Here is a 19,910-nt window from a genome sequence, read left to right as displayed (position 1 = left end):
TTGTAATAAAATTCACTAAAGTGAATCTGAATCAATATCTTCTTTTTCTCTGTTTTCCATCTGTTCTGTATTTTTTTCTCTACATAGTCATAGCTGAAATTCCCCCCATTTCCTCTTTCAATCCCCTCTCATTAAATTTTCTACTCATTTTTTGTCTTCTCCCCCACACTTCATCCCTCCCAATCTCGTCTTTGGGCAGTTCTGGGCCAGACTGCGGCGGGAATGCTAATAACCCGAGTCAGCTCCGCATAAGCTGGCTCTTACTCTCCACATTCAAAGTCGGACAGAAAAACATGTGGACACCACTGCTATCACTGAACAGATCTATATGGTCTAAATGCAACAATAAGAAGACACCTCCATTCTTAATTTTTATTCCCTTTAAACAATGCAAGTGTTTTTTATGGGAATGAGCAGTTATCAGAATCTGTTTGTTTACTCGTTTAACTCGTATATTTATGTCCTTGGTAGTAAGGAAAAAAATCTATTCTTTTTCTACTTTGTGCAAACTACAGGATTTCTTGTAAAATATAAAAATAGCTTAAATAGATACATTCAGGAAGAATTTATCTGTTGCATCAGCCTTCTGGTTAAGATTTGTCATCTTAATATTTCAGTATGGATGACACATTAACTGCAGGAACTGGATTTTTTGTGCTGCATTTTCTGGAGCCCCATCACTTTGACAGCAGAACCCGGAGACAAAGCAGAACATCAAGGGGGGGATTCTGGTTTACCACTTTTTAAATTACTGTGAACCTTTGGATTTTAGCTGGTCATAAAATATAATAGGCTCTGCTTTCTTCATTCTTTGGACCGCTTTTTACATTTGCCATTCTTGTCTCTTCCTCAAGGCTGTCATGCACTGCAAAATGCAAAATCTTCCAGAGTAATTTTGGTCTGGTTTCTAGTGTAAATATCTTATTACACTTGAAATAAGACAAAACTAACTTAAAACTATCTTTTCAGCAAGTTATAGAGGCTTGTTTCAAGCAAATAATTCCTTAATATTGATAAAAAATGACTACTTCTTTTGGCAGACAAATTAACTTATAATGTAGTAAAAATTTCTTTTAAGTTTAAGTCTGCCAATGAAAATAGCATCCATTTTAAGGAAGTATTTACTTAAAGCAAGCTTATATGCCTTTCTATAAAGTACCTGTAAGTTAGTTTTGTCTTATTTCAAATTCCCTAAGACGTTTGCACTGGAAACTAGACAAAAAATTGATTTTGTTTTTGCAGTGTGGCAATGAAATGGCTTTGCCACAGTTTTCCTTGTCCATAATGAATGTATTTTTATACACATCTTCAGCTGTACTGTAGGCAAATGAGATAATTTGACTCAATAATTTACATCGACAGGATGTCAATCATAAATTTAGCGCAAAAAGAAGTTTTTTTATTTATTTATTTTTTTATTGCTGAGTTGAATTATATGAAAAACTTGCCAAATTATCTTTGCAACAAAAAGCTTATTATGCTTTTGACTCTTATCTGTTTTTTTTCTTCAGACTTTTGTGCCCCAAGTGCTGACAATCGGGCACCTCCTTGGTGCCCGATTATTAGCATCTGTAAGAAATACCCAACTATAGATGTGAATTGGAATCTGCTTAAAGCAATGCGTATTTAACTGATTTATATTTCACTTGTGCAATAGGGAAAATTCAAGTTGCTGTTCTGCAAAACCGAGTTACAGCATTACTTTGACTGAACTCCAAATTAGAGGTTAAGTTCAGCTCGACCTCGGCCGTTTGGGTTTGCTGTTTGTGCCAGATGAACCAAAACAACCAAACTGACCAATCAGTCACTGCCGGTTGAAGGATGACGCACGGTCCCACAGCAGTGTGTGACCACGCAGATCGCTAACATGTGAAGAACTTATATATGTTTTTGCAATGTTGCACACGACTGAGACCCCAGTTTGAACTAATTGTTAAATAATGAATAAATTGCCTTTTTTTTTTTTGTTTATTGAAACTTTTTAATCCAATAAATGATGAAAAAGGGATTGGAAGAGATGATTTGACAACACAAATTCTTGAGTTTTTGAGTTAAGTATGCATATCTTTTGTGCTCACACATCACGCTCTGTTAAATGTATTAGCCTTTCATCAGCGTACATGTGGGAGAACGTTGGCTGCCATTTTCCTTTTGCTCTTTTGGTGTATTGAGACAGAGATGGGGCACAACATTTCGTTCCCCAGATGTGTTGGAGCCTCATGGAGAGATGCTGCTGCTGCAACCAAGTCGCTCTCCAAAAGTTCTTGAAGGAGATTAGTGGAGAGCGCAGACAAATCTTCATCCACTATGTAGGCTGCTTTTTTGCATTTTAGTCTACTTCTTAAAGAGAATCATAAATATTTTCAATAATGTATTAAGCGTTCAGTACTAGCTCACCTCCTTCTTTTTCTTATTCAGCTTTCTCTCTCAAGTATCCAACCAAACAGCCGTGTTTCTTGGTACAGTTTTTCTGCTGTATGTAAACATTAACGCGGTCTGTTTCGGTATTCAAGTAGACCGCGATTATGTCTGAAGTAGTGCTTCGACTGATGAATTTAAATTTACAACATAGAGGCCAGAGCTTCTTTTTCTTTTTTCTTTCTTTACCTCCTTATTTTATCTCTTTGATATTGATTTATCCTTCTCTTTGGGTTGCTGTGTCACTATCTTGAGGGCTGCAGTTTTTAGAGAAACTGATTTCTGTGATCTAAGCCTGCTGGCAGAGGATTTTGAATCAAATGCTATTTGCTGAATTTTTGTGAAGGTCCTGGATGACATATCATATCCTCTTACCGCACTCTTGGGATCCCACCTTTTCAGAGCGGTTAGCACTTCAGCAGCCACTAGGATGATTACTAGATGTTAATAATTATTTAGATGTTCATTTGTTATTGTTTTTTTATTTTTTTTTGTTTCTATTTTTGGGCCAGCCACGCATGTTCAATAAAGTATGTAGAGAGCAGAGTTGATGTTGAAGGATAAAAGTTGTCAGAATGATATAATAAAAGTGAGCAGGCAACATAAGGAAGAAGTGGAGCCGATTTTAAATGCCCCTTTGCCTGAAGGATTTCTCAGTCTCACAGCCTCTGGCAGGCAGCAGACAGATATTCAGAGGAACTTTCATCAGTTGCTGGTTTCCTTTTCCCTCTTGTTATTCCCTTTTTGTTGCCTCCATCTCATGCATGTCTGGTCTTTCTGCTTCACTTTCCTTTGGCATCTCATATCCTCATTCTGCATTCTCTTTCTCCTTGTGCGGTCTCCCAGGCCTCTTTTGCTCCCATGGTGCATTTTGGTGAATCTGGAAAGAGGTTTGTTCATGTTGATGTGTTGCTGCAAATGTTGGTGAAACCTTCAAACACATCAGCAGGTCCTGCGACTGAACACTGAGGCGCACCCAGAGTTTGTAGCCAGAGATCCGCATCAGATGGAGTATGTTTGCTTCAGCTTGTTTGTAATATCTGCTCAAGGGAAATTGTGCTAAGGTTTACCTTTGTACTGTTTTAAGTACTTTTTTCAGCTGGTTGTAAGTGCTATGTAATAATAATTGTTACTTTTTTGAATCATAAAAAAAAAATTAATGTGTCTTAGATTTTTATTTTAAAACAACAAAGCATTATTTTTACTCAAGGTTGTCATGCTGTGATCATTTCAAACTGAGACGACCAAAAATATTTTGCTGCATGGATCAACTTTGTCATAAAATGAGGGAGCAAAAAGAGAGCGAGAAATTACAATCTGCCTCCAAGAAAAAAACAAACATCACTACAAAATAAAATAAGCATCCTTTAGTTTATGTTCATTATTTTAGATCTAAAACCTGTTGGGGGAAACACTATTTTCCCCCAAAACTTTGTGTTTTATCTGTGTAGTTTGGTTTGTTGTCTGTTTCATCAGTGGCTTAGGAGGATAGATCTCCATAGTTTAGTGCTGGAAATTCAGAGTCTCATCCCCAGAAGAAAGAGTGTTTACTGATGGGATTCGCGATAAAACAGTAACTGGGACGCTGCAAGAGACACACACTCGGTGGCAGAGTGTGTATTCGCCTGTTGTTTGAGCACACGATGCCGACAGGTCCAGCCCCCACCTGGGGAGTGAGAGGAGAAGTGGCTCTGCTTAAAGCACTGTTTAAACCTCAGATGGTTTTATTTTTCCTTCTGATGGTTGTTTTACTGGACAGATCACATCGAGAGGTGTTAACTCAGACTGTGATGCTTATTGGACTGAACCAGCTCAGACGTGAAGGAAAGCATCAGATTTTTAAAAGTTTTTGATCTGGCAGTTCACAAAAAGGTGAAATACAGACTGAAACTGTATATAATTGTCAGACTGTTGGGGTGAATATCTTGTTTTGAACAAAACATAAGTTTGCTTCCCTAATTTAAAAAAACAGCAACCAGGAGATACTTGTTTCATTTGCTCCATCTTTTAGGTTGAGTGGTAGGGTTAGGGACGGCCCAAGGCATAAGCAAACTAAGCAGTCACTTAGGGGCCGGTGGCCCCCTGAGTGGAGCAGATTTTTTTTTTTTTTAGTAGTTACTGTGTTATTATAATATCAAAAACACCCAATTTCACTATGAACTGATTTGTTTTTACAATATATATTTGATAATGTATGTAGAAATCATTATTTTATGGATAAAAAGAAAACCTGAAATTTAAGCCACTGGGGGCTTTAAATTAAACCATCAGAAGTTGATTTTGAAAAACACTGGAATATGAGCACTTTTGTTTAATAATATTTTTGTTTAATTTAATAAATCATGACATTTTCAATCAGAAGTCTAGTTTGGAATATTTGAACGTAGATTTAAATACCTGAAAATGACCAGATCATAGCTCAATTTAATTTTTCTTTTTACCATAAGGGTATCAGTTTGTACAGCTTGATATTCATATTATTTCAATATGTTATGATGTTTTTTTTATTCAAATCGTTAAATAATTAAATACTAAATATCTATAAATAAATTGCACACAATAAAATTCAGCCTAACTAGTGGCGAGTCCCATCAAATCTCGACTCACAATGCCAGTCATTTAGTAATTTCTTTGATTAAAATAAATGTTTTAATTTTATTTCCTAAAGAGTCACATAAGGTCACCCATGTGTTTTCTTCTGCTCATTAATCAGGCAGAAAAAGTAATCTGACATAAAAGCTTCACAATTGGACTTTTCCTGCATTCAGACTCTAATCAAACTACACAAATGAGCCTCTCAGAGCCACAGATACGTCTTCAAACATGGCAAAGAATCAGATTTGGTGTGAAAGGAGAACGCACTTTTACTTGTTCAGATATGCTAACAGTGTTCAGCCTTTTAATTCGCATCACATACACACTCTACAAATATGTGAATGCTTAAACACACACACGCACACACACACACAGTCTTTCTATGTTTCAGCGGCAGGAAACAGAGACAAGTCGCAGCCCTCAGCTCAAGCAAGGGGAGAGGGATGGGAAAAAGACTTTCATTGCTGGTTTCCATGGAAACTGTCTCCCGATCGGTTTCGGGGGAGGGCAAGCAGCGAGCGCATAAGTTAGGCCGACATTTAAGGTGGCTCACGGACAGGCTGGGAGGGGATTATTTAAGGTGGTATGAAGTAGGTTTGGTTGCTGTGCGGCTAGCATAAGGAGGGTCGTGTGAGGTAATGCCTGAGCAGAGCGAGTCCGCTGAGAGAATGATAACGCAGACCGGAGATAATTGAGGTGTGGCCTCCTTTCACCTTGGACTGCACAGTCAGCACGCTCCACTGCCAGGACACACACACTTTGACACACACATTCTCGCATGGATTATTGATATCAGGATCACGGATCTGCCAGTAATTACATTAAAGCGTGAGGGATGTTGCTATAATACCAGCGTCACGCAGAGTAAATAATTGTAAAAATGATAAGATTGAGGATTTATGTGTCGAAGTGCGCATCAGTGATTGTTGTGATTATGTGTCACACGCTGCTGTTTGTGCAGTGTCTGTGTTTCCCACCCAATCACAAAACAATGCTTTTTGTTCAAGTGTATAAAGTCTGCTTAGAGGAGCTGGTATTTATTGTTTTGTGAGACAGAAATTAATTTTGCTTATGCAGCCCAGAATGGCCTTTAGTTCTGCAAAGCTGGCATGCATATGAAAAAAAAATGTATGTCATAAATGCTTTTTTATACTTCAGAAATCAGAAATTTTGTCTTCTGAATTATGAGAGCTGATTAATGCAGTGTGACACATGTAATTCAATCAAGTAGTCTTTATTTCTGGGAGCACTTTTCATACACAACGAAACAAAGAACTTTTACATAAGCTAATAACGTGAGGCAACAAAAACAACCAAACAAATGGAACAGAAAGAATTACCTAACCGAGGCCAAGATTTGAAAATACATACATGTGAATAATTCATGTTGTTTTGAAGGACTGGAGAAATTTAATTGTGCTGAGGAGGTGGAGGAGGAATTAGACATAGAAGGCAATAAATATTCAGAATGTGGATTCAGAATCCGCTAAATTTTAGAAACCTTAAATAAATGAAAAAATGTTAAATAAATAAATATAATAGAAGAGAACTGGAATCTGTACTTAATTTGGTATAAAAATAGATAATTATAAGATTTTACATGGCATAAAAAATAATTAAAACTCTTATGTTCTTAAAAAGAGAGCTTAGTGTGTCAAACACTGAGAAGCATTGCATAAAATAAATAAATGCAGATTTAAAATGCTAATTTTAGTTCCAATGTAGGTGTAATTTCATATTTACTTCATGTACATTTGGCATATGTTTAAGTCGCCTCCATAATGTAATCTGCAGCAATGACTTGATAACAACTGTAAATAATCTCATGCTACATTATGGAGATACTCTGGCTGCATAGATGAAGGTTCACTCGCATTAGCATGTCGAACGCTTGTAGCAGCAACATGGCCGAGATCTGGCATTGTTTTCGGATAAATTTATTTGACCTCTTGGGTCAAATAAATTTACACAACCCTGAACTTGTGTTCAGGGTCGTCCATAAAGCGTCAAACATTGGGTGACCAAAAACAGATTGTTCATTTTCCACCACTCATTCCAAGATACACACTCTCATTACAGAAAACGCTTGTGCTTCATTAGCATGCATGAAAGATGCAATGGATCGTAACGTTTTCCCAAATGTTCCTCAACCCTTCACACTTAGAGCCATAAGAAATGTGTCTAAATATATGCTAAAATGAAAAAACGTGATAGCGGCTATAGTGCTGCAAAAAGGTTACTTAGTATATTTGGGTCAATTATTCATCGGTAATTGCTTACACAATAAAAGAAGATTATAAATAATCCCTGGCCTTGATCATTTTAGATATTATAGTGAGAAAAATGCCAGAAAAATCCATAACCGCTGTTAAGACTGTAATTTTATCCAGAAAGCCAGATAGCTGAAAAGCAAAATTATGAAGCAGAAACCAGCAGCGACTCTTCTACATCGCATCACTTCCTCTTCCTAATGAGTCCATTACTCCCATTCTTACCCCCAAAGTTGTCGCTTCTGCTTTACATTTATAGATTGTGTATGTGTGCATTTGTGTGTGTAATTGAATGTCCGTACTAAGCTGAGGCCCATCTAAATCCTTCGTGACTCAGAGTTAGTGCATTTCCCTGCTTTTTCAGTCTGTGCGACACATTGTGTTTGTCCATCTGCAGTTATTTTCAGTCAAAGTTAAACTGTGAAGTACTGGACACGAGAGTGACTTAATGTGGCAGTGTGAGAAGGAAGATCAACGCCTCACAAGCAGTTGCTGATGAATGTTGATCAGAAATAAAAGGTCTTTATGTGAGTTTCTGAAAAAGCTTGAACTGATGAGGGGAACCGGACTTGTTTCTGTAGCTTCAGCTGATTTACAAGACGAGGTCACGTCTTTGTATCAAAGCTTGATGAGAGGCACCACAGTGTAGGTTAAAGAATGTTCTTTTCTATTCAAATACTGCAGAAAACTTTCATTGCAACTTTGTAGTAATCTACAAATTTTCCAAATAAGTTGTATTCAGTCCCTTTCTCTCTGACGCCCCCAAATAAAATCCAACTAAATGTCTCGTCGTTAAAAATTTGAATTTGTTTGTAAATTTAATCTTTTATTTATCCAGCTCTTCAGTGAAAGTGTCAAAGGTCTGTTAGAAAATATTGATGTAAAAACAACATAAAGACAAAACCAAGGAATACACTAGTGAGGAAGTTTAATGCAGGATCAAGTCTTAAAACAATAAAATTTGAAAATGAAAAGCATGACCGGCCAGCCTTGCAAAGGCAACTTTTAATCTTAATGGGATTTTTGTGTGTGTTTTTTTTTTTTTTGGTGAAGTGAGGGTTAAATAAGATTTTTAAGCTGTAGCAAGTGGCCTGTTGTAGCTCTGGATGACCTACAAACGTGAAATAATGAGTTTTGTGAAGAGCTTTGCTAAAAAAAAAAAAAGTCACAGGAAGTCCTATTTACAGTCCTACTCAACCATTTAGAAAACGGTTAAGTGGACAAACAAAGACAGGACACAATGAAACATGGTGGAGGCAGCATAATGCTGTGGGGATAGTTTTCTTCAGCAGAGACAGGAAATTTGGTCGATGGAAACAAAATGGAGGTAAAAATCTTCTAGGAAAGAGCCAGACCTAAAATGTCAGGCATATTCTTTCTTGTATTGCAATGGCCTAACGAAGAATCTGTTGTAAAACTTGAATATTGATGGATTTGAGCTTGAGATACTTTTCTAAGAATTTCAGTCTTTAGCTGAGTAAAGGCATTAGAAAGAGTTACAGCTGTATTAAGTTGTGACTTAAAGGGCCTGAAAGTAAGTTAAAATATTCAGGTTTTAAAAACTATGTGTCATCTCGTTCACAATAGTGCACTTCTGTGCTGGTCTGTAACATTAGATGACAATGAAATACATTGGAGTTTGTGGTTTTAGTGTGATTGAACACCGTTTTCAAGGGATTTGAAAACCTCATTTGTGTTTAATAAATTCGATGAGGCCCATTTATCAGATTATAAGTACCTTTTAGTCTTTAAGTAGTCATTAAACATATTTTTCATTAAGGGTACAATTCCGTATTAAAAATTGTTTCTTTATTGGTCTGGTGTAATATTCTAGTTTTAAATGTCAGGTTTTTATTGACTGTTAGCAGAAAATCATTATCGACAGAAATAAAGGTGAATGAATGTGTTTCACTTAGTAATACAATTTCTGAAAAAGAATGCCTTTCCAATAATATTCTGATTTCTTAAATGGGTTTGTATCTTTGAGTGTCACTTGTAATTTAGAGGAGGAAGCGTCAGAGTCCAGGAGGTTTTGTGGCGGCTTTTACAAGAAGCAGAGACTTAAAAGAGACTGGATGACACAAGAATGAAACCGATAAGGAGTGGAGTAGACAATTAACAAAGCATCCACAGGAACCATCAAAGGCGAAAAAGAGTGGGTGTGTGGAAGAAAATCACAAACAAGAAGTAGTTCTGTGGGGGTATTTGGCCGTAGTGTTATGTGCACAATAAAAAATGAGCACATAGGAAAAAAGAAGACGGATTGTTGTTTTCCTCCCTCGCTTCTTTGTATCGGCTCTTTGTTGTGATTCGTGTCGCCGTAAAGAAGCCGCTGCTGCAGATCGAAGGCTGGCGTGTCTACTAAAAGGCGCTTTGGGAGCATCTGCTGTGGCTGTGAGCCCTGAGAGTCATGTTGTCTCCCCTGAGTGGTTCAATTTAGTGTCTAGCTTCCTTCTTCTGCTCTCTGAAAATACTAATAGCATTTCTCTTTTGTCTCTGTTCTTCTTTGTCTCAGAACTGCCTTATGGTTGGGAGAAAATAGATGACCCCATCTACGGCAGCTACTACGTTGAGTAAGTTGACGTTTTATTACCCTGCTTCATAATAAAAGAGGGAATACACTTTTTTAATGTCCATCTGGGAAAAAAAGACTATTCTGGTTAAAAGTGTATCCTTATAATCACTCTGTGTATAAGTAATTAAACTGTAACTACTTATACACAGTATTATATGTGTGGTCAAAATATGAAGTAACTGTTTTAATGCTCATCATCTGTCATTTTTTCTGTAATTTGTTTTTAAACTATCCAAAAAGGACTCGTGCAAAACATTCCTAGGAGTGGGCATCCTCTCAAGTTCACCCTGAGGCCAAACTGTGCAAAGCGAAGAGTTATTACAAAACGCACAAGAGCTTCATCTCAAACCCTCAGGTTGCATCTTAAGAGTGGCACTAATTGTTTTTTTATTCTTTCATATGCACAATAAACTAAACAAAACAAAGTCTCTAATATATTTGCGACAGTTATTAATGCACATTCTAACACACAACCACTTTGATTTGAGTTTGTTTTTTTTATTCCCTGGTGTTGATTCCTGTTGAAAATGCTTCATTGTTTTCCACGAGGTGTCATAAATATTGTATATGCATGGTCTGAATGGATGAGAATAATGGCTTTTATAACAGCAAAGACAAAAAAAACATACAGACCAAATGTTGGGTACATTACAATCTTTTCTGTCCCAGGGGACTCAAATGAAGTAATTTATTTACAAAAAACTGCACAAAAAACTACATGGATCAATATTAGTGACAATTTTTGGTAAAAATACTACAACAATGAAAAACAGTTAAAACTTAACACATTTTATGCATGTCATCCTGATAGCCACATGTATAAGAAGAGAAGGAAATGTGTTACTATATAATATTTCTACAGCAAAGGAGCTTTTATTTGTTTGCATCCAAAGGACATCGGAGGAGCATGTAATAAAGAAACCTGCAAGAGCTAAAAGCAATAGCGAGCTCTCTTTGGTTTGTCAAAGCTGCTTGTGGAGCAGTGTGGGCAGAACTACATGAGACATTTGGCCATAAAGCTGAACTCCACAGTTGGTGAAAGTCAAATAACATGTCAGTCGTGTTGGCTGTAAAGTTTGGTTAAGAGATGCAATAGTTGGACAGCTGTCAGTCATGGCGTTCAGCATGAACCCTTCTGCAAACTAAAGTATTCAGGAGTCAAATGTGAGACCATCTGTCCGACAAAGTTCATGAAAAGCACAACAGTCCACAGTATGGCAGCAAATATGGAGTGAAACCATATTTTAGTCTAATGAAAATGTTGAGAAAAGACCTTCAATTAGCTGAGGATGAATATAATCCCTCAACCTCCAATTAATGTCTGCAAAGAAAAGTGAGCCCCATAAATTCCCCACAGCAGTATCCAAGATGGACGAAGTACTGGAGAGATTGCTTTGAGCTGCTTTGGTTTTTACTTTTCAATCTACTGAAGAGCAAAATCTAAAAATTGTTGAGTGTAATTTTTCATCCTTGACTATTTACCTCATTCAGAAGATTTTCCATTATCTTCTGGTATGTAAGAACTATTTCATTTTTTTTTCAGCGCTCTGCTTCTACTTTTATTATGAAATATGAACACTTAAAATCTCAATTGACATTGATCTCTGCTGCTATTTGCCTTTAACTTAGAAAATTAAACATGTGCATCTGTGTTTTATTAAATACTTGCACTTTCAAAAGTGGTTTCTTTTAAGGAGGCTTTAACATTTGTGCACATTTTAGGCAAACTTTGTAAATATTTTAAAGCCATTTCAACAACTTACAGGAAACCTATTAACTGGTTTTGAACTGGTTTCATAATTTCTCATGTTTTTTACAATGTTATAAGTGAAGTGAAGGAGAACATGGAGTAAAGTTTGCTGAAAATCTGAACAGAGCTGCAGAAAAGACATTTACGCTTCTATTTTTCACCTTCCTGATAAAAATAAAGGTTTTAAATTAACGTTGGAAGATTTCTCTCATTTTCAATGTGAGATTATGCTAATAAAGCAAAAGAATATTAACTTATGTTTACAGAGACTTCTAATAAAAGTGACTGCTAATGAATCTCCTGAGAGTCGAATCCAGCAGTCTGAAGTGTTATATTCCTGTTTATGAATCTCTACCTTCTAATCAAGTTTTTACTCCAGAGCTGTGCTTTTATCTTGCTTCTTTATGGCTGACAGAGCTTCTCTAAAGGCTTTTCTGTTCATTCTAATGATGCCCTGTATTTTCAGTCACATCAATCGAAGGACTCAGTTTGAAAATCCAGTCCTTGAAGCCAAGAGACGTGTGGAGCAGCAGAGACAGATGCAGAGCCAGGGACTCTCTGCTCTGCCTTTACCCACAATATACAGAGGTATGATCCCAACGTCACCTAATGGAGACCCTGCTCATACAACAACATAGACCCAATATGAGCTGTTCAAAATGAAGTTGCTAATTTTGAGTGTTTCCTGCCAAAACGGGCCATCTTGAGTTATCCTGAACTACCCCTAAGAGTTTGCAGTTTCATGTGCACCAGATGAGGCAGATGTCACAACGTGCTGCGCAGGGTTGGCTGGAGATCGGGGCTAGTTCAGGCAATAGGAGAACATTCTCACCCCGAGGCCTCCGGCCGGTCAAATGTGACGACATATGAACCCAACACGTTACGTTCTGCTTGATCTGAGAGTCCGCATAGCAGGGAAGCGCATTGTAGATAAACTCTGAATTTTATTTAATGCAAAAATTCAACAAAATTATTTGTTTTGATGTAGCAAAACAAATGCTTCCTGGTTTTGACAAAAGAGAAGATGTGAACTGTAACAAAAAGCTTGTCTCTGAATGTAGAAAAGCCGTTGTTTACGAGGGACCCGACCCAGCTGAAGGGCACCTTCCTGTCCACGGCCCTGCAGAAGAGCAACATGGGCTTTGGCTTCACAATTATCGGAGGCGACGAACCCGATGAGTTCCTGCAAGTGAAGAGTGTGATACCAGACGGACCTGCCGCTCAGGACGGGAAAATGGACACAGGTAATTACTGGATATGTAATGGAAACTGGTTTGATGTGTAAGAACAATAAAAACAGCTTCTCCTGCTGGATTAATGTATTCATAGAGATGTTTAAGTGTGGCATCGTGGTTCTGACACATAGCCATGATGGACTTTGGGTTCTTGCCATAGACGAGTATATGAAGTCGATTTTGCTGCCAGAAGTTTAATTTCCCTGCATCAATGCCAAGTAAATATTGATGCTGTGTTGTCACAACGCTTTTCCATCCTCTGCTATAATGCTTTAGTTTTAGCTGGCAGAAGTCACAAAGTCCTCAAACAATACAAGGACAGTTTGAACATCCAGATCAATTCATTTAAATATTTTCTTGATCAACAGTTTTCAAAACCGTTTGCTGTTTTGAAATTTTTGCTCAAAGCTTTTTGTGCAGAAGGATTTGGATCATAGTGTTGTTTCTTTGTACTTTTCTAAGCCACAATATATCTGTATTATTTTAGACTTTGCTACACACTGTAAAATATTGTGGATTTTTTTCACATCTTATGACATTAAAACCACTAGTAAAGCAATACTTCAACGTGAAATACTGAGTAATTGTTAAGGAATCGGAAAAGTGGGTCATTCATTTATTTTCTGCCCTATTTACTCCAATTCCTTTAAATAAAATTTATTATAATGACCCTTACGGGTACATAATAATCTGCGTGTGTTTAAAGAGGTTTAGTGGGACTTACAAAATAATAGCTGCAACAAAACAAGCAGGATAATACATGGGGGTTAATATCTGGCCAAATTGCTAAGAGAAACATCTTAGATAAATCTGGAGTGCTGCAGATTCAGAGTAGACCCCTAAATAAATAGATAAAATGCAGTGCAGTTCTGCACAAAGCTAATCTGTTCATGTTTCTCCTTTAAAATGACTTAAACAAAATTTAATAAATAATTAAATAGGTAATTATACATACGACCGATTACAACTGACTTCTCCATTCAATCACTGAAAGTAGCAAAAAATCCACTCAGAGCATCGGAATGGACAGGAGCTTCTTAAAGAGACAGAGACCAATTTTAAGGCATCAGATATGGCTATGATCAAAGTTTCTGTGAAGTTGTTATTGATTTATAGACCATTTTCATAACAACTGAAGGCAGCATTGTTACTTTATTGTGGTATAAAGTGTCACTATGTGCCTGGAAAATACATAATATGCATTCTCATTCCTTTACAGAGAGATGTTTTGTCTTTTATGTTAACGCTGTCACACATGCTGGGGTCTAGAAAAGCCGGAGCTCCTAGGTAAATAGCTTTATGGAGTCGAGAGCCATCGGCTGTTCTGCACGTCATCTGATGGTGGCTGCAGAGATCCGGTCAGGACCAGCTGCCCTCGGAGAGCAGACCAGAAAAACTGCCTCCCCAGTACAAATGCAGCTGTCATGAACGTTACCAAAGCCTGTGGATGTAATGTCGTAAACATGATGTGTTGATGAGGTCAGGCTGTTGTGCTGCTACTTCACACCTGATCTTTCACACATTGTGCAGAATATGTCAACCTTCCTCCCCTAATAATTTTGGAACCTCCTGGTGAAATCTGTTCGTTGCTGTTGCTGCTGCGGCCATCTTTACCTTGGTTTTCTCAACACCTCAGCGCCCCTTAGCTGGTAGGGTGGGGTCAGAGTTCAACGATCTTTTCCTCACTTGCTGACATGCACATGTTCAAGGAATAGGGATGAACTCATCTCTCACTGACAGGCATGACTGTGTCTTTATTGGCTAATGAAATGGATATAAACATTTACAATGTTTCAAAGTTCCAGGAGAATTAATATTTGGACAACTTTCCTTATTTCATTTTCTCTTGCTAAAGTTTCGCCAAAATATTCCAGTTTATGAGATGTTTCTTAAAATCTACTCTTAACAGAATAGGAATTACAGGAAATAAAAAGCTGTGTTCAGAGGTTTGTTAGCTGCAGAAATATTCATGGAAGCATATTCAGGGCGCCCCATATTTGAGCCTTTGCTTTCCTTCCAGGCATGAACTTTAGTTTCCCTGCATGCTTTCTTTTCTCTCACTGCTCTGGTTATAAAAGACTGAAACTTTATTGGTTGAATCTCGAGCAACACCTTCATTATAGGGTCTGTTTCTGTTTCCTGGGTCCCACTGCTGGTGAAGAATGGGAACTATTATCAAAAATAACACACACAAAGAGTTAACACCAGTGTCACTAAATTGCCCACTTGTGTCGTATTAATCCCCTGAATCTTAAAACCACATGAGATTCAGACTCGGCACAAGTGGCGGTGTCTTCTCATGAGGATCACTGAGTTACAGACTCAACATTAACCATTTGGATTTTCTCAGAGCAACGCATGAAATCCTCGTCTGTCCGCTTGTGAACTGGAGACTCTAAGCAAGCTACAAGGTACAGATGCCTACAAGAGGTTCATACATAAGCTCTTTATGTATGTGATTTAGACTGAGTTTACAGAAACAATAACCGGTGGAGGCTTAACCTCGGTGCAGACTTTTAAAGCTGTAGGCGAAAACGGTTTGTTGTTGGCCTCATGCCTGGCGCTGCTGGTGTCTAAACATCTCATTCAGAGCAAATTTCTAAATCTTCCTCTACTGCTCTCATTGTTTCTGTTTTATCTATTTCTCTTTATTTTATCTCTGTCTCCCCCTTTCCCTTAAAGTTTGCTCTTTATTGAGCTGGCTTATCTAACTGTGCCGCCTGACGCTTCCCCCTCCGTCTTCATCCTCTGCGTGTTTTTCTCTGTTTTCTTTCTCTCCTCTTTACTTTTTCTCTCTTTATCCCTGCATCCTGGTGTGTCAGCCTTGCTCTCTGTTCTGATTTTTTCCCCCTTTTCTCTCCAATTTGCTCGTCTCCACTCTGTGACATTGCCAGAGCTGCACTAGCACAGACTTTCACATGCAGGGACTCACGCAGACACCCTCTGACTGAGATTAGCTGGCCTATTTGGCTGTGTGGCATTGCTCTCAGGGATTGTGCATGATTGTGGATTTGACATGTCTGGTGTGACATATATGTGTGTGTGTACAGCAGTGTAAAATAAAGTATTTGAGGCAGCTGTATTTGTCACTGCATTGTCACTTTTTACTGTGAAATACAAAGGAAGATATGAGGTTCTGATGATATATGATGATCTATAACTGATTTCCAGTGGAGCGAAAAACTATTTGGCTCCTTCCAGATTTGTTCTATTTTTTTTATATCAGGTTTTAATGTTTCATAACATTTAATAAGAGTAAAAAAAGCAATTTAAACAGACCTGGCCACATGTAGATGAAAAATTGTCCCTATTTTTGATTAATAAATTAGCTGTGATTAGCATTTTTCACTTCATTTTCACCAGTCACACACAGCATTGTGTGTGACTGACCAACAGACTCAAAAAAGCACTTTAATAGAACCTGAAATAGTATAAGGTAGGAAAGAAGTGATTTTCATAATCTAAATTTATTCAAGAACAAAAGTTCATTTTAATATGTTAGTGTGGATATCTTGATAGAGACATTTGTTAGGTTTTGCGTAAAACCGCAATGAGAGCCATTATCATCAAATTGAGAAAGCACTGAACCATCATGAACCTTCCCTGGCTGACCAAATTTACTGTATTATTATGAGTTTCTTTTCAGTGGATTTTATTTTCTGACATTTTCATTTCTGCCGTAGTTGGCTCTCAGTTGTTTTGGTTTTATACAGAAAAGAAACCTGTAACTTATTAGGCTCTTTAAAAAAAAAAAAAACATAATAAATCAAACAAAATTAAACAATGAAACAGGAATAAGATTATTAACCAAATATATGAACTTTATTTACACAAATATATGTTTTGCAAAGTAAAATAAGCTTTGCTATAATAAGCATTTGAAGAGAATAAGCAATGCTGTACAGAAACAAAAAACATCAATTTGGTTCCACACAGTGATCCAGTTCAGTGCCTCCCACACTGTCCTGGAAGCACCAGGATCTGAACAAAGGGACAAACAATGACCAGTGTAAACAAAGAAATATTAACAGAAGTAATTTATCAAAAATGTACTATTTCAACAGAAGAAAAGCATAAATTACCTGAGGGTTTTTCTGTAGAGCTGAACACGTTACAGAAGTAAACAGAGAGCAAGAGATGGTGCTCCTCTACTAGCCAACAAATACTTTTTTGAGGTAGAAATATTATAATTTAAAGTTTTTTAACAAGGAACAATATCTATATGAATTTGTTCTTTATCCATTGACAACAACTGACTAACATTCTCTCTGAACCATTAAAAGGAGTTTGTCTCTAATTGTTCTGACTCTGTAGAGGTCTTTAGATTTCCTTTTTCAGTGGAGGCCATTTTTCTGCAAATGTTTGCTGCTTTCATTCAGTCCTTAAATGTCTGTCCCTCTCAGCTGCAGTAGATCACCGTCAGCAGCAGGCAGGTGATACGATGTTCCTTTGTGGCTCTTTCAAGGGACAGTCTACTTCCTCTGTGTTCCGCTGCTTCCTGTTCTGATCCCACGGAGACTTAATGGCAACAGACTGTGACAAGTTGTACTTTTCAGAGCACAGTGTGTCACACCGAAGCACTGACACTAAAGCTTGTGGTTTGTGAGACATAAAACTGCCTCCAGTGTGACTACAGCTGCTCTCATCTTCTTTCCTTCCTCTTCAGGGGATGTCATCGTCTACATTAATGACATCTGTGTGCTCGGCACGACTCACGCTGATGTTGTGAAGCTCTTCCAGTCCGTGCCGATTGGTCAGAGTGTTACGCTCGTGCTCTGTCGAGGATATCCGCTGCCCTTCGACCCCGAGGACCCGAACGCTGCAGCAAGCGCCTCCCTCACGCCCATCGGCTTGGAGCACCGCCCACTGGTGGTGAACGGGCGCGGCAGCTACGACCCCTACCTGGAGTATCTGTCGCTGAGCTCCCAGCTTCCCCCTCAGGCTCTGGCGCAGGCCGGAGCCTCTCACCCCGGGGACACGCACCTGGATGGCTCGTCGCTGCCGCCCACCACGCCCGGTTCGGCCTCCGCACACACGCCGCGCGATGATAATGTCTCGATGGCCTCGTCTGGGGCAGCTGGTGTTGCAGGGGCAACAGGACAAGGACCAGAGCTGCTGACAGTGACGATGGTGAAAGGTGCAGAAGGTTTCGGGTTCACAATCGCAGACAGTCCGACCGGGCAGCGAGTTAAGCAGGTGATGTGTACCATCTCCTTCTTTTAGTTCCTTTAATATTCTTTATTATTCAAATATTATTAGATTCTTTTATGACTTAATATTACCAGGAATTACCCAATTGAGATTAAAGTCTTCCTTCTCAAGAACTTTCTGAAACATCGAGTGAAGTATAAGATAGTTATGAAGTTATGAGTAAACATAAAGCAGAGTTAAAATAAAAAGTTGCCTTTGATTTGGTGAAGAAACCCAAGTAAGTAAAGATAATTACACCTAAGATAGCCTGAAATAACAAGGATATATTTTAGACAATTTGAATTTAAAATAATAAATAAAAACTGTCACCATCATACTTTTAAAACCTGGCTGCAGAAAAAAAAGTGCTTTCATTGCATTATTTATTAGATTTGCTGCTTAGCTGTGAATAATCACTAAAACCTACTTCTCTTTAAACTTTTTTTTCTGTTTTATGTATATTATCTGTTTTAATAAATTAAGTAACACAGTGGGGAAAAAACTGTTAAGCATAAATTACAAAAATACTTCAGTATACCAATTATTTTTTTAATTGGTCTGACATTAAAATATAGATTTTCCCAGCCTTTTTTATTTATTTTTTATTTGCATTAGGAGAAAATGCTGTAAAATATAGATTTATTTCTGAGTATGTTCAAACAATGACAGTTTTCTTTTTCAAAAAACTCTCCAATCACATCCAAACATACAATGAAGGTAAAGCAGATAACATTTTATTTCTGTTTAAATGAGAAAATGTACATAGGTGGTTGGCTTTTTCTTCTATATAATATTTCAGATATATAGCAGTAATTTGCTGAGTGAAGATTAATAAATAGTTTGTAACTTTTCCTGGAGAAATAAGTTCCTCTCCCGGCTTCTGTGCAGCATCTCTGATGGTCCGATCAAATGTTCTTCTGCGAAGATGGGGGAAATTAATTGATTATTTAGGATTTTCCACTGCCCTGCATGTTTTAAATGTTTTCCAGCTCCAGCACACCTTGACACCTCAGCACCTTCTCATCAGATTCAACTTCATGTTTCTTGTTTGAACCAGGTGTGATGAAGCGGGAAAAGATGTAAAACATGCAGAGCAGAGAGCTCTGAGGACCACGACTGATGCGGATCGGGTATTTTTGTTAGCTGCTTCGTATTAATAACACATTTCAAGCAAGTGATGGCGGATGTGTTGCTGCCGGGGTGCAGGTGTTGGAGCCTGGTTCTCAAGGCGCGTCGGGCCTGATCGAAGGAGACCTGATCCTGGAGGTGAACCAGCAGCCGGTGGCGTCAGCGGGACACGGACGAGTGGTGGAGATGCTCAAAGAGTGTCCAGTGGGCGCAGAGGCAACACTCCTCATACAGAGAGCAGGAACAGGTCAGACTCATCAGAAGGGTTTTCTTTTTAGTTTATGCTTTCGACTCATTAATGATCAAATAAAATACTGCTTCTTTTCATACCCTGAAGAACGTTCCTCCCTCACAGAGTCTTGAAATTTGGGACGTCGCCTTACGAACTTATTCGCACTCCTTGAATATTTCTGCACTTTGTCACGTTACAAACATAAGCCTCAATCATTTTTATTGGCATTTTATGTGAACACAAAACAGGATATATGACAGTAAAATGGAAAGATGCATTTGCTGCAAAAGAGTTTCTATATGTCACATCAATATTCAACTCAAAATCATTAAAGATCAAAATTTCTAGTAAAGGGTTAAAAAGCATAGACATAAGTTTTTAGATTTGTTTATTAATATCTTAAAGGTGGGAGGTTGACTTCATACGACATAAAATGTTACATTTTCTTGATTTTCCATCAACTTTTGAGTATTTAATCTGTTTTTGACAAAAGGGGGAATGATGGAAGAAAGAAGAA

General features: G+C 37.9%; 1 protein-coding gene across 10 annotated transcripts in view; it reads left to right on the top strand.

Moving 5' to 3' along the window:
• The window catches only part of magi2b (membrane associated guanylate kinase, WW and PDZ domain containing 2b), a 94,649-nt gene that overhangs the window by 54,415 nt on the left and 20,324 nt on the right, over positions 1–19,910 (top strand). For all 10 annotated transcript variants that reach the window (XM_055040329.1, XM_055040300.1, XM_055040291.1 and 7 more), the window contains exons 7-11: positions 9,799–9,856; positions 12,075–12,196; positions 12,670–12,852; positions 17,510–18,039; positions 19,240–19,408. In XM_055040329.1, the coding sequence (XP_054896304.1) occupies positions 9,799–9,856; positions 12,075–12,196; positions 12,670–12,852; positions 17,510–18,039; positions 19,240–19,408 (1,062 nt within the window). The remainder of the gene's footprint in view (positions 1–9,798; positions 9,857–12,074; positions 12,197–12,669; positions 12,853–17,509; positions 18,040–19,239; positions 19,409–19,910) is intronic.

This window comes from Poeciliopsis prolifica, unplaced genomic scaffold (assembly GCF_027474105.1).
Source record: "Poeciliopsis prolifica strain line A6 unplaced genomic scaffold, Auburn_PproV2 SCAFFOLD001, whole genome shotgun sequence".
In the NCBI taxonomy this organism is placed as follows: domain Eukaryota; kingdom Metazoa; phylum Chordata; class Actinopteri; order Cyprinodontiformes; family Poeciliidae; genus Poeciliopsis; species Poeciliopsis prolifica.
Note: the sequence above shows the minus strand (reverse complement) of the source record. Positions and strands in the feature narration are given on the sequence as shown.